Source organism: Cyprinus carpio, chromosome A6, assembly GCF_018340385.1.
Source record: "Cyprinus carpio isolate SPL01 chromosome A6, ASM1834038v1, whole genome shotgun sequence".
In the NCBI taxonomy this organism is placed as follows: domain Eukaryota; kingdom Metazoa; phylum Chordata; class Actinopteri; order Cypriniformes; family Cyprinidae; genus Cyprinus; species Cyprinus carpio.
In genome coordinates, this window is record NC_056577.1 from 25,406,453 (window position 1) to 25,422,875 (window position 16,423).

General features: G+C 35.3%; 1 protein-coding gene across 2 annotated transcripts in view; it reads right to left on the reverse strand.

Annotated features, from left to right (window-relative positions):
* The window catches only part of LOC109068852 (metabotropic glutamate receptor 2-like), a 38,181-nt gene that overhangs the window by 10,101 nt on the left and 11,657 nt on the right, over positions 1 to 16,423 (reverse strand). Inside the window, exon 2 of one of the 2 annotated variants that reach the window (XM_019085579.2) lies at positions 11,918 to 12,617. In XM_019085579.2, coding sequence (XP_018941124.1) covers positions 11,918 to 12,427 — 510 coding nt within the window. In that variant the 5' untranslated portion in view covers positions 12,428 to 12,617. Of the gene's footprint in view, positions 1 to 11,917; positions 12,618 to 16,423 lie in introns of those variants that run through there. The other variant, XM_019085580.2, reaches the window with a different exon arrangement.

A 16,423-nucleotide genomic window follows, 5' to 3' on the forward strand; every position in this document is an offset into this window, starting at 1 on the left:
CCTTAGGAGTCAAACTCTCTAACCACTAGGCCACGACTTCCCAAAGTGAGTCACTTCACTCAGTAAACCTGAGACATTCTGCCAGCTGTATGTGAGAGTGTTTCAGTTTTGATCATGTGATTTTCAATGGAGCCTGACTGGTCTGTGCCTCAGGCAGTTACTCAGAAGCAAAAGTCAGTATGAAGATGCCAGCAACAGAAAAGAAAGCTCCTCAGGATTTCCAAAACCAGTACACAGTGAATATTTGAGGACTCATACACAAAAGAAAAGATCTCATAAAAAGAGAAATACAAAGACAGTCTTTTCTGAATGCTACCTCAATTAAAAGGTTTTTATTTGAATGCAGTGCTTCCCAAATTAGTGTTATTGTCTATTTATTAGTTTTATGTACCCCCACAGCCTTATCAGTAAAACTAAAGGCCCCTTCAAAGATATCAAACCATAAATGTATTCATTTTCCCTTATACGCAAATTGTTTAAAGAATAAAAATAAGGAAAACCTTATAAGTGCATTGTGAAATAAATATCAGGCAAGTAAAGAGATTACCGGCTACTGTTTCATAAGCACAAATGGAATAAAGCCAGAAGATATTTAGCACCAAGGCCACAACCTACTCTTCACATCCACCAGACTCAAGCTTTCTCCTTCAAACAAAAGGCAACAAATTATTAATGTAACTGCCTTACCTCATGTACTTTCACTTAAACAGCCATTTAGAAATACTACCTGTCTGTTATGCAATATTTTTATTGCACACTGCCCTACTTACTGTAAGTGCTGAACCTCAAGAATGCATACTAGAGCGATTTTCATGTTATTCTGTGGTTACTAATGCATGACGTCAATATTAATGTCACTTTTGTCTATGTGACACAGCTGGGGCAAAAATTGCTAATAAAAGGCTTGTGTTGGCCATTATCGTAAAATAAGCCAAATAAGTCAAGTCAAGTTACCTTTATTTCTATAGCACTTTATACAATACAGATTGTTTTGTAAACCGCAGAATCAACTTAAAAAAAACGTCTGGCTTCCAGGGTCATCTGCTTCCAACTATTTTTAGCTATGCAAAACAGCTTGTTTTGCTACATGATATTGCAAATTGGTGTGTCTTACCAATAATGTATTATCTTAATTATGAAAACACAGGTTTGTAATTCAAACAGTTTTACCATTTATTGCACTTTATTATTCTTCTCATTACTTCCCTACAATGGCTAATGAACCAGAAGTCTTGCAAATTGACAGAAAACGGCTTACTTCCACAATGAAGAATAAGGTGGATAATGATACTGATACATAAAGGGATAGTTCACCCAAAAATGAAAATTTTTAATGGTTTGGAATGGAGTGATTTTTAGTAATATATTTTGTGTTTTTTAGTTTTTGATTGAACTATCCCTTTAAGTCCTCTGAGGTAATTTTATGAGAGATTGGACTGCAACATAGTATATGACGGTGATTATTTTACAAAACATCAGATTGCTGAATGCTGTGATTGAACAAACAGAATCAGGTATTTTGAATAATAAAACTGTATATAAATTATTAAATCAAATTAACATTAGATCAGATGCATTTTAATAATAGGTGACACCAGAATTATGAAAGATATAACCTCTATCATAAAACTCTCTCTCTATCTCTTATTATGCACAGATTTGGTCTTCTCATATTGAAATTTCCAGCGGCATTTTTACAGTTATCAGAGAGGCGCGATATGAAAAGTTCAGCATACATTTTTCATATCTGTTGCTATAGAAACAAGTTGGGTGGAAAATAAGAGGGTGCCTTTGAGAAGCAGAGGTTAATGTTGTTACTTTGTTCCCCCAGAGTTCCCCCACCTCAGCCTTTCTGACGATTCAATGTCATATAACATTAGCTTAAACTAAAACCCTCTGTCTGTGACGAGTCCAGACTGTCTGTGTTTAAACATATTAGAAGACAGCTGCCAGATTTGCTCTGTTTTACTTTTCCTTCATGTCTCTTAGATTCACACACCCTTACTTTGATGCCAAACTGCAGGAAAGAAACAAGCAAGGTGAAATCAACAAACACATTTATCTAATATCGAATTTTAATGGATAAAATGAAGCAATATAACGTGTATATAAGTACGATTTCATGGGTGTCTCAGAAATATAACTGGAGACTATCAGTAATTATCTAAATTATAGTCTATGCTCTAATCACCTTTTAATTATAGTACATTTTCAAATTTTAAATTAGACTCTTAAATTAGATTTAATAGCAGTCTTGTATTCATTAGCCAGCTTTGTACTACAGTAGCTTCACATTCGCCACCATCAGTCTAAAGTGCATGCAGGTGCTCATGGATATTTATTGATTACGGTTCAGGATTTTTAATGCAAACGTTGCATCTGTCTGATGACATTTCTCCAGCACTATAGCAGAAGGCTGCCAATCACAATGGGATGAAAGATTATTTTCACCAATTAAGTGTTTTAGCATACAGCTTGATAAAAAGCAAACATCCAGTGTTTTTTCTCCATATAACCATGTATGTGACAATAGAAATCTTGAATCTTGAATACAGTAGCACCATTGTGAGTCATTCATGTCTGCAGCACGAATGATGTGGGATAAATTACACACAGTTTTATACTAAGAGTAACCTTAAGTATGATCAAAACTAGCAGTATTGCTTGTGTTAAGAATAAAAAGTTAATGAATGAATGAGATGAAATATTAAAAAACAGATGGCAGTGCCCAGATACTAAAAGATCATCAAAGGTTTCGAAATTCAAATTGGTCACAGTTACAGTATCAGCATAATGTTCTCAACAAGAATTTAAATCATTTTTTGAAAAGCATTTCAATTCAATTGATTAGTGCTGATTAGCCTTGGGTCGCTTTTCTATTATGCCAAATGGCTTTGTATGACTTAAACACATTAGATATGGAGCAAATGCCCTTTTTCATAAAGTCATGATGCTGAGAGTCTGCCTTCAAGACACAGCGTAGGATTTAATTAAGAAAATCACCAGCCACATGGATTTGCAGACGGAAGAGTCAGCTGTTAAGTGGATTAATTATTCTAGAGGAAAGGATGGCTCCTGAACAGCGGGATTTGTGTTGTATGTTTCTTATTTAACATACAGTATCCAATTATTCCTCTTATGCAATATATTTCTATGCTTAGCTATCACAGGAATAAATTTCATTAAAAAATATTATAATAGAAAACAGTTATTTTAAATTGTAATAAAATCTTGCAATATTAATATTTTACTGTATTTTTGATCAAATAAATGCAGCCTTGGTAAGCATAAAAATCCTCTTTTAAAGAGGACCTATTATGCTTTTTCACTTTTTGAATTTTAGCCAGTGTGTAGTGTGTATGTTTGGGCCAGGGGCATGTCTTTTAAATGGGGGGAGTCCACAGTCTGGGGCACTGGCTCAAAAGAGGGTGGCCAGTTGCCGGCCGTGGGGGGCTGGGGGGTTTGTTTTGTAGCATGATGTATGTTATAATATATTGTGTATACACTCACTAAACAAGGAGTGTATTATTGTGCCATCTCAAAGAGGCACAAAATTACTTTCACTGACTTTTTCAGTAACTGTTCCCTCCTGGTGGAATGACCTGCCCAACTCAATCCAAACCGAGTCCTTAAGAAACGATTAAAAACACATCTTTATTTGACCCTCTAACTTTAGCACTTTCTATTCTATTTTAATTCTACTTCATCTATTTATCTTATCTTTAAAAAAAATAAATAAATAAAAAACCACTAGCTTTATATTTTTTCTATTCTATCTACTTGTTTTTCTTTGTGTGTGTGTGTGTCTATATATATGTGTGTGTGTATAATATATATATATATATATATATATATATATATATATATATATATATATATATCTTGCTACTGCGTTAGGCTATTGTTGCTCTTTTGTTAGTTTTGACTGCTTTTATTGTCCTCATTTGTAAGACGCTTTGGATAAAAGCCTCTGCTAAATGACTAAATAAATAAAAATAAATATATATATATTTTATAAAATGGACTGCATAACATGAAACACCCTACACAGGAATGCACCTTGTACTGTATTTACTGATGAGCATGTAAAAACTTTCCCATAAAGACGTTTGCAGTCTGACAGTGTGCTCATGTCTTATTCATTTACACAGCTGCGTAACACTGGCCTGCTGTCAGCCACTCTATCAATTCACTCTCTGCACTGCCTTCATATTGACATTTTAGAGGAGGAACGATCCAGAGGCAAAAAAGAAAGGGAAAATGAAGAACAGAGACTGATAGAGAGATAAAGGGAGAGAGAGTTTACATTGTAGTAACCTTGTTTGTAAGGCTCTGGGACCTTCTGATCACACTAGATCCAAGCTGAGCTAGAGATAATGCAGAATTTCCTTGGTCAAATGACTCTCAGTCTCTTTACTGAAATCTATGATTTTAGCTTCTTCTATAATGCAAAAGACATACAGCAGAGAGAGACTCACACCGAGGGCAAAGCAGCACTGCATTATATCTGGAAGGTTTTCAAAAAAATGAAAGAATGTAGAGCAAGACAAAATATAAATCTTTCCATTAATATCCAATACCTATCTGTTTACAATTTAAGAATGAATTGATCTGACTACTCATCTACTCATTAATGCATAGACTATTCATCTACTCTCCCACTCATTTCTTGCTCACTGATGCTCTTTTCACTCACGTGATGTAACACATTGCGCTTCATTCATTCCACATTCCATATGTCATATCACACACAGCACTTGCTCCACTGAGCAATTTTTCCCAAGCACAGAACGTGTTACTATGAAATATGTATAATCAGAGTAGAGGGAAACAAATTGAAACACACTTTTGCAGAATTTAACGCAGTATGAAGATAAAGATGGACATGAACAATGTACTGCTTAGGACTGTCAAAGTTATCTGTTAAACTGCTTTGGAACAATATTTGTTGCGAAAAGGGCTTTATATGAATATGTTTCTCTTTAGGTTTATACTTTGGGGGTAAAAAAAAAAGATACAGCTAATACAAAGTCAGTATTATTCAGAAGCTTTTTCTTCAGTACAGTAACAGTATAAAACCCAACTATTTAATTTAGAATAGTTTCACACTCTAAACATGTACATACAGAATATACTATACATATTGTATATACAGCTGTTTTTAAATTTAATGGATCATCATATTTGGGGGTCCTTGAAATCAAATATTTTGAAACCCCTGCTCTAGATGATGTAAGACATGACCAAAATTTGGGGGAAAAAAATAATAATTTGAAAAGGGACTCTCTCTCAAATCCCAATCTCACTAAATATTTTTGAAAAAATAAAATGAAATAATAAATATGGGTATGTGGCCCCTCAATTTATATGGGCATGATGCTTCTGCTTTCATAAAGATGTCATGACTTTTTCAACATGAAAAACCCATCTGTTTGTCCCTAGAGATTGTCTCATCCTACTTTTAAAGACACATCCATCCCCACTACACATCACAAAGACACGCACATTCAAACACAACTCAAAACTGCAGTATTGCCTAATAAATAAAACCTCATAACGTGCTGGAAAATACACCATTTCATACACGCAGAGATGTGTGTGAGGAATGCCATATGAGGATTGTGATAAATGCGGTGATAATGATGACCAAAATAATATTTATGATAATGCTGCTGTCATCAGTGATAATGATGATGAAGAATGATAGTGTCGGCGCTGACGATAAGAATATTAGCGACACATAGAATGTTATAAATGATGAACTGATGCTGCAGTGACATCTCTTGAGCAGCTTTGTTTGTCGCTACATCGGAGGAGGTGGATTCCACATTTGGGATTTTGAAGAGTTCCGTTGCCAGGGAACAGCTGTGAATGTGTTTGGTCAGGTGGAAGTGTGACCCGGTTAGAGAGGAGAGGATCTATCTAATCTAACTCTGATCTTTCACCCCAGTCTGACAGAGGACTCTCTTGCTCAGGCTTGCTCTCTTTCTGACAGGGGCCTTTATTTTCATATGCCCTTTAGGTGGCATCAAAGTCACTAGCCACCATCATAGCACTCACGCTCAAAATCTCAACAATCCTTCAGTACATGAATCACATAATAATTATTGTAATAGTCTAAATGTGAAAGTCAAATGTAGTTTTAGTGTGGGAAACAACCTAAAGGTTCATTTTCATTTTGATCTGAGGTTCATAGTGAGCTACACATCAGATACACTACTGTAGATACTATATATATACATAAAATTAAGTGTATTTTGAGTTTTTGTTTTTTTAACAGACAGATGTTGAGTGTTGATGAAGCATTTAAAGAGATAAACTGCTACTCATTATGGCACTCAATCATGCAGACAGAGGTAATGGTATGTTTCTTACAGCCAGAGAGGGTTCTTATATCTAAGAATGGTGAATAAAGTCAATTGACTTTGAGCTTTCTATGCCCATCCATACTTGTGAAACGCTCAGTTACCTAACTAATTTTTTCTTTAAACTGTTGGTTTAAAATAATCTGCATTAGACTTTTATATTTCAAAGATTTCATTACTGAGGAACTGCTTTGCTTATTTATTTGTTGTCTGTCTGTTAGCATTAGTGAAGGATACTGCTTCATTATCAGTCACACGAAGCCAAGAACTCCAATGGACCGAATAAAGCTGTAGTTGCCAGCATGAATTAATCACTAGCTATTCCTGAGGCTAAATGTTCCTTGGTATGGTTACATAATGCCAGCAATCAAGAATTAACATGGAGCTCTGAGCATTTTCTCAGAGAAGAAGTCAGCTTCTATAGGATTATCATTCAGTGCTTTGCATGAGCATTGAAAATTGTTGTTAAGAATTTGGTTCGGTTCAATGTCCTCTTGAATGTCTCTTCTTGTCTGGATAAAAAATAATTAAAAAGCAGTATAAATATTATGCCTGCAATTGCATTGCAATAATCACAAGCAAACACTTTAGACCAGGAAATGAAACAAGATAAGACACCAATTATGAAGGTTCTACACCTGCATCTCTTCATAAAGCTGTGAGTCACTCAAGTGTGGTGAATCATCATGAAAATCATACTCAGAAATCACAAGTAAATGAAGCTCACAGCTCATGGTTCACACGCAGAGACCAGCATACAACAACAACTTCATTAAGAAGGCCAAAAGCAATGGTGGGAGTCTTCCAGATAAACTACAGGAAGACTTCTGCCTGGTACTATCAATCCTTGGTGTAAAAATAGCTAAAATACAGGAAGGTGGTGAGATCAGCTGAATATATCACCAGAGGTGTTTTGTCCAACCAGCAAGACATCTCTAGCAGAACTAAGGCCAGAAAATGAATCAAGGATTCATTCAACAATCTGCTGTCAGGGAAATGCTATGACAGCTTTGAGGCCAACAAAAAGAGATTCAGGAAAACTACTCTGGCTGGCTGGCTGGCTGGGTGGTTGCTATGCAGTTGATGTTCATGGGTATGTTTTTGTTTTTTGTTGTTGTTGTTTTTGTTGTTGTTGTTGCTACATTGTAGTTAGCAGGTTTTTGAGTGTTAACTAATAAACTTCCTACTGCTGCATAAATGTTGCTTGATCTGTGCATATCTCTCTTCTGATTCAGATAACTTTTTCACTGGAAGAAGAAATATCATGGATAGAGGACTCATTTGAAGTTAAAAACATCTTAATGATGGATTTGTTCAGCTGGTTGCTAAGTAGCTGCATACTGGCCCAAAACCAAAAGAGTGCATTTTGATATTCTAATACTCTAATAGTTCTTATAGAACACTTCCTTCAGTGAAAAGGTTCCCCTGTTGTCATCTCACACTAAAATCCACTGACATGCAGTACTTGTTTAGAGCTGTTTTGGACTGTTTTAGCTTGTAAACGCTGCGTGATCTGTGCTTATTTCTCTCCTGATTCAGATAAGACGACTTTTTCACTGGAGGAAGCAATATGGACTTGTTTGAAGTTAAAAAATCTTGATGGATTTGTTTCTTACAAACGAAGCTTTTCACGTCACAAGACATTAACTGATGGACTGGAGTCGTGAGGATTACTTGTGGATTATTGTGATGGTTTTTTATCAGCTGTTTTGACTCTCATTCTGATGGCACCCACTCACTGCAGAGGATCCATTTGTGAACAAGTGATGTAATGCTAAATTTCTCCAAATCTGTTCACATGAAGAAACAAACTCATCTACATCTGGGATGGCCTGAGGGTGAGTACATTTTCATTTCTGGGTGAATTATTCCTTTAAAAAGAACATTGCTTGCAAACAATCAATAATTCAGTACAAAGTTTGATCGAGGATACAAAAGAAAGTCTAAAGAACCACACACAAGAAAAAAAATGAATGCATGTTTATGTCAGGATTTTTCAATGGGCCTTAACTGGAATTACTGCATATTTTTGGTATCAGACATATCAGTTACATGCTAAACCAAGTGCATTCTGTATAGAAATGTAAATTTCTGCAGCAATATTTGTGAGACAAGGTATTGCGTTGTAAACCAGTCAACATCCCTTCAGCTTTGATGTACTGTCAAGCTGATGATATATGTTTCAGATTTAGGGGGTTGGGGCTGTGCTTTGGAGCAGACACTTTAGAACAGCACGTCCATAAATAGCTGCCAGGCAAGGACATGCACTTTTTATGAGAAAGGCCCCAAATACCGACCTCAACCAAAATTACATCTCGTTCATCAGACTCTCTCTCTCTCTTGCTCACACACATGCCCTAAAAGCTTCTTTAGCTTTGCATCTGTGCTGTCAAAGTCCACCATTCTTATCACTCCACAGGAAAGAATGCCAATAAAAGAGAGTGGAGTCTTAACACGAGAACCTCTAAAAGCCTGAAGCTACCTCCTGCCTGTTTCGGTCGACTCCACGCAGCTACAAGTGAGTTCACACTGCTGTCAAGCATCTCACCTTTACAACCCTGATCTCATTTCACAGCCATACTTCCCTGAACAAGCTTAAAAATTCATGGACGGATGCAAAGTTATCAGCTCATAGTGTGAGAAAGCATTCAAGAGCATATCAGGAATGCAGAGTGTATAATGGATTTTTATTCACTCTTACTGTAAAATCCCAGTGTTATTTCTAAAGGCAAAAGCTCACAAATAATGAGCATAATGAGGGTGTATTGAATAAAATGGTTAAACAGGGTTTTTACAAAATTCAGAATTGAGCAAATGAAGAGTTAAAATTCCCTAAATTTCAAAGTTCCCTAAAGTTTAGGGCTGGTAAAATTATTTTTTATATTTTTGAAAGATGTCTCTTACATGCCCAGCAAGGCTGAACAGATCCAATCAAAATACAGCACTATTGTTAAATATTATTCTAATTTAAAATAACTTAAAAATAAATTTAAAATAAACTTCATTCAAAATTAATTATATTCTTATTTTTGAATGAATTTTAATTGTATTTAATTTACATCAATTATTTAAATCAATTATATGAGTTTTTCTGAATTTTTATTTTTATTTAGATTTTTTTATATATTTTATTTTTATTTTACTTCATTACATCTACAGTTTTGCTTCCTGTTTTCTACTTCAATTCAAATTCCGGAATTTAAAAGGTATTCTCAATTACATTATGAATGGCACATAACACTTTGTTTACACGACAAGAACAAATGCCAAATTTGTCATGGATATCAAACTTGGAGCAATGCATCGTGGCATGCCAAGGTTGAAAATGTGTGTGTTTTTTCCCCTCACACAATGATATTGTATGGATTAAAAAACTAATGGAATATAGCACATACTATATATATATATATATATATATATAAATACTATACAGTATATGAACTTTGATGGTACTTTAGGTGCTACATACCCCCTGGTCACAGTGTGCATTGATTTGTAAGGACAAAAGCAGCTCAGAAAATCTTCAAAATATCTTCTTTTTTGACCTACAGTATAAATAAAAATGACATAATTTTCTTTTCTTGGGGGCGGGGGGTACTTCTTTAAAGGAAATGATGGTTCTAAGTGGTGGGAAAATGGCACAGGAACATGGAATCCCCAGTGACATGCTTTAGAAGACGGCTGCTAGATGAGTCTCACTCACACTAACCCTCCAAAAAAGAGCTCTCTATTGCCCAAAGTGTCCCTTAGCATGTGGAAAGAAACTGTGCATGTGAAATATGTGTGAAACAACCCATCAGAAACCTGACATGAAGAAAAGAGGAAGATAAGCAAGATAAATAAAAACAACGAACAGAGAGGAAAGGAAAAAGCACAGCAAAAATGAGTGGAAGAAGAAAGAAATTTCTGTACAATGATGAAATAAAATATGATACACTCAACTCTCTCTCTTTCTTCTTGTCTATTTTTCTGCATTATTAATGCATTCCATGTCCCGGTGAGGGCACTGCAGGAATTATGCTCTTGAAACCTTAAGAATGAACAAATTTCTCTATCTCCATCTCAGCTAATGACTCATATACTCTATTCAGAGCATGTATCTGACTGTCATGTGTTATTTAAAAGCCTCCATTCATCAGCCAATGCTGTTCTGTTGGGGGAATAAATAATTAACTTGTTATTTCAATTCAGTAAGGCTTATATTGACAAATGTACTATTGGTATTTGCAGTAAGTCTTAACAAGCACCTAATTACCTGTCACACCAAAAGCAACAATTCTAGAATTTTACAATAATAAGACAAGAAATCTCTCTCTCTCTCTCTCCTTTCCTATTTTTAGTTTTTGATACAGAATATACTATAAAGTTTTAAGGAATGCAGCAAAATTCAAATAGCACAGCTGCCTTCTGGTCTGATTTTTCCATGATAGAATGTATATGAACTTTCATTTGTGCATGAACTTTCATAACGTTGGAATGTTGATCAAGTCAATTTATTACGCATATTACACATTTTTTCGGTGTCACTCTCTCTTTAGTATACTTAGATCTTCAGAGAGCGAGAGTGTAATCAAGCTGTCACTATCTTGATTCCTTAAAGCTAGCATCTGCAGCCCATCTGCTCCTGACATCCCAGTTAATGTCAGGAAACACCACATGGTTGGTAGCAAATTGGATGGGTTGAGCATATGGATGACAGGTAGCCAGACATTAGAACTATTCTTTCTCATTAAGAGACTGCAAATTTGTCTTACTAAATTCTGCAGTATGAACGCACAGAAGTGAGATTTTAAAAGTTAAAGATATCTAATTATGTTCACACTAATATATATAAGTATATAGAAATAAGAAATAAGTGACTTTCTTTATGAGCAAGCCCTTGAATCATTCATTCACCCCATTCGCTCAATAATGCTCATTAATCTAGAAATAATACAGTTAACTGAGGCATTAAATGAGGCATTGAATCATTCATTCAACCCATTTGTACAAAAATGCTGATTGATTCAGAAATGAATTCAAAACAAACACAAAATTGTTCAGGAATGAAACATCACATTGTGTTGCTTATAGATACATAAAGGTACTTTGTTTGGAACTATTTTTGTTACAGAAGCAAAAACAAAGTAACTCGCAAAACATTGAAAAAAACACCCCATAATTTTCTTCTTGTTTGCTTAAACCTGTAAAGCCTGGTGTATGGAATAAAAAATACAAATATTAAAGTCTTGAAATAATATAGACAATTATATTAAAAAATAGAAGAGTTTACTGAAACTTACTAAAATCTTTTAAAAAAAAAGATTAATATGTGTTTTTGTTGAGTGTCATATTTGATATTTAATACTTTACAGGGTTAACTGAATTAAACTGCAGGCTTGTGCATACGTCTGAATGACAGCCATAGTGTGATAAACACAATATGCATGCAAATGAATCTTCATGCACATTTATGACTTGTTACATCACAACATATGATCTGATTATCAAGAAATTTTGCTGGAAGAAAACAAACAAGCAGATGAATAAACATAGGAGACGGGAAACAGTACCTGTATGGATACATCACTGTAGGAGCCTCCAATCACTCCAGAGATTGCAAGTGGAACATCGTCATGGATGGCGTAGGATCCATCCGGGCACGTGTACTCACTATCGTCCACTTTCGTAAGCGAAGCACGCACAAATTCAAGTGATTGTTCAAGTGCGTACATGTCTTTAGAGCAAGTGTCCAGAATGTTGGCACCTAACGTTACCCCGGGCAAAATCTGATCATCTTGATTGATCTTGTCCAGGGCTAGCAGCATTGCCTCCAATCTCTGAATCCCTCTCTGTGCATTGATTCGGCCACAGTCCTGAGCCCCCTCCCCCTTTTGATGAACAGGAAACAGGCCTCCAATCACCAGGTCCCCCTCGATTATGATCTCTTTCTTGGAAGTGTCAGTGTTGTAACCTGGGATAGCCAAAGCTTGGTGTGTCCTGGCCAATAGAAGCAGCAGTAGAGTGAGATGAAGCGGCCAGGACGGACCCTGACCTCTGAAATGAGTTGACCTTTGAGCCATAGTGCTCAAAGATCTGGACACTTTACAGGTCAATCCCTATTTAGCAGTCTCACTTGTTGGAAAGGGATTGGGCTCAAGCCGTGCTAAAGGGAAGACTTCAGATACTTCAGTGCGATTGTAAGCAGGCGTAGGCAAACTCAAGCATCATCGCCATCTCCCGCCTGTTAGGGGAGTTAGTGAAGATCACAATCTGTGGATCAAACAGAGAAAAAGCAAGCATTAGATCCTGCACTGCAATTCACAACAACTGCTGTGATTTACCATTGCTCAAGGGTTGTTGTTTTTTTAAAGAGAACATTGAAGAATAAGCTTGGGGACATGAACCCTCAATAAAATCACATTTGTCCCATGCACTTTTTTTTTAGCTTAATTAAAATGGGCTACAGCGACACAATTCGTGAACATTTCTTCACAATCTACTTGGTAAATTGGTAAAATAGCGGATTACACAATCCATTTGTATTGGAACCACATGAATAATTTCCGTAACATTAATGTAGCTTTGCTGAATCTGGACAGGGGATTTCTAGTTCCCATTGTGAATTGCATGGGACTGGATGGGGAGAGTAAATGTTGAAATTAAGCGTTATTTCATGTGTTTTCAAGCAAGATGAAAAATTAGAAACTCCTTCATATTTAATGTTCAGCTATGTTGGGATTTTGCAGTTTTGGGGTTATTATTGTGGCGAAGAGTGAAGCGAAGTTGTGAAAATATGTTGCCTTACTCAAAAAGAAATCGGAAACACTTTACAATAAGGTTCCATTTGTTAACATTAGATAACTAGAATAGTTACAGTGAAATGACAATACAAATACTTATAAAACATTTCTTAATATTATGCTGAAAACAAGAACAAATGTCTGCTAATGGGATAAGATAACCTTTATGAGCTTTCTTTTTTCTAACCTTGTTTTATATTTGAATTAAGTTTTTTAGCCATTGTCATTTTTTTTTTTTTACATTTTCGAAGGTTGTTTTAGGCATAAACTCTCTTAATATTTAAAGACTTAATACTGTAAGTGATTTTGCATTTCAGGTAAATGTATCTAGATTTAAGAATGTGAAGGTATATGTACTAGAAAATAAGACAAACATACTAAGAAAATAATTTTTTGAAGTGCACCAACACTATATATTATATGTGGTTAAAAACCATTACATCTAACATGCTATAGCATGAGGCTAGTGATTTAATTGAGTTACTTAGACATGTCTTGTTTTATTGGCATTTATTAAATACTGAATTGAGCTATAATTAAAAGGCATTTGATTAAAGTTCACAATTTATTATTGTAAAGAAGAGAAAAAAAAAATTCCAAGTGCGACATGCAATATGCAAAATCTAGCATGCAAGTATCATGTTAAATTGTCTATGAACCAAACAAATTTTTATAACATCAAGGCAGAAGAACTAGAAGGTGGCAAGTACAACAATCTTAAATACCACTGTTTTATTGCACTGTTAAATGTAATTGTTTCAAATATTAGACTCCAAGACATTTAAATCATACAACACTTAATTGGGTTACAAATCTGACCAGTTATTTTTAAACAATTCAGTGAGCAGTTACGACAAAAACTGACTAAGACTGAGGGGAAATTGGACCGTGAGCATTTGCTTTATGAGGGACTCAAATGTAATTTGTTGTGCAGTTGAAATACAGTATCATTATTTGGCTGCACTGATTTTCTCTGTATCTCTCAGAATTGAGTTTCTCTGTTATTCCATCAGGCCGTTGGATTTGTTAGCTCACAGCGCTAGGTATGGGCTCCCTAAGGTCCCTTTGCCTTAAGCTTCTGGCTAGTCCACCGAGGGCTTTGTTCACTTGTGTATGTGTGTGTAAGGCTCTCTGCTCAGGGGATAGTGAGACCATTGTAGTGTAAAGCTATCTCGCCTAAACTCATGTAGAGGATCACTATCAGGCAGCTTGTAAGCCAACAGCTGCACGCATGCTAATTTCACACATGCTAAGAGGTGTGGAGTAGCTTTTGGATACTGTGAATTATATAATTATGAGGTTTGCAGCCTCAGCTCCTGGAGTGTGTGAGAAGAGCGTGTATGGAGTGACTGCATGCTGAGGTGGTTATTTACTTTTACATTATTATGACTTTTCAATTGAACACCACTGGAATTTCAATGAGTGAAATATAGGGTTGATATTTCAAGGGGAGAATTCACTAAGAATGAATTGCACCTGCTGATAGCATCATTTGGATGTGCAGTGTAAAATCGTTCGGCACCTCATTCACTAAAGGAATTATGCCAATCAGGTAACAGTCCCAACATGTTTAAGAAATTGTGATGAATGCAATTTGCACAGCCCAGTTCAGTTTGCAGGCCAAGTGGAGTGCAAAGTTGTGGAAGATGCTGAATCAGTGGTTTAAAATACCAAAAGTGTGCTCTATATATGTGCATCCATGATATATGCTTGGATATAACTCTCTTTCCCAATATTATGATGAATTACCGCTGCCATGATTAATAGAAAATATAAAAAATATTTTTGAAAAATCTGTGGCTACTTTGTGAAACAATAGAGGACTAAAGTGTTGATAATATCCATCAAATAAGTTTTTAGTTAGATCAGACGAACATAAACTACCGGGCAAAAGTTTGGAATAATTACATTTTATTTGTATTTTTTTAAAGAAAAAAAAGGTCCCCTTTGCTCACAAAGGCATTCACTGGATGTAAAAATACAGTTAAAAAATAAAATAAAAATAAAAATAAAATAAAAAGGTAATATTGTGAAATATTGTTGTAATTTGAAATAATTTTTTTAATTTTCTATTTGAATAAAATGTAAAAATATAATAAAATAGAAACTTCTTTTAAATTGTAATAATATTTCACAAAATTACTATATCTATATATCTATCCATCTATGTAGCTAGCTAGCAATAAATTATTCCAAACTTTTGACAGGTATTAAAAGAATTTAAAGAGAAATGTAAGGTTAATTTTGTGAATTATTATTATTATTATAAATTAATCATTGGAGACACCAGGACCCTTAAAATTAGGGTAATACGTTATTGACTTCTGATTTTGTAATAAAATTGGAAAATTGGTACAGAAAATCTTCATAATCTTCTCATTTTATCCACAAAATTCCCATTGTTTTTTCAACTGCAAACCAGTTTGTCCTGAAATGCCATGCCGGAGAAACAGAGACTGTAAATAACCTGAGAAGGAAAAATACATTATAAATTAGACTATTTCTTTTCAACAGGACGAGTATCATAAACATCAGCTGAAAAAAACAAAAATGACAAATGAACAGCCAAACAGTCCAACTGACCAGCATGAGTGCTTGGGAACTGGAGTGTGAGTGTGTGTCTGTGTATGTGTGCATCCATATCTCAACAATTTATGTGTTCACCTCACTGAGACACACACTTACTCATTAGGGTCTTCTCCCTACCCTTTGTTTCCATGGAAACTTGCCAGACAAGAGTGAAAGGAAGGGAAAGTGAGAGAGGGAGCGAGAGAGCGAGAGAGAAAGAGAAGTGAGGCTGAAAGGGCCAATCTAGTCTGCTAGGATGGGAGTGGAGTCCCTGTGGGAATTCTTGTAAAGCTGGTGTAAATTGGCTATATCTTTTTGTGACATACATCCCCTGAACTGCATTTCTTAAGGATTAATACTTGCATCCCCTCAGTACCATAAAGATTGTTTGAGACCGCTTTTCTTCACAACAGAATTTATTTATTGGATGATAAGCTTTTTAAGTAACATCTGATGAGGTTCTTTTGAAGAGAGCAGTATAACATTAAAGTGCTGAAAATGCCCCATATTCGTGAACAGGAATCAGGCCTGGGGCAAATGGCAAAGAACTGTGGAAGAAAACAAGTGTGGAATCAGAATGTAAGTATGTGAGCACTATTGTTGATAGAAAGAGGTTTGTCGTAAGTCTTAAAGGAACATTTCACCCAAAAAAAACTTTCTGTCATTATTTACTTACCCTCATGACAATACCAACCTGCATGTTTTTTT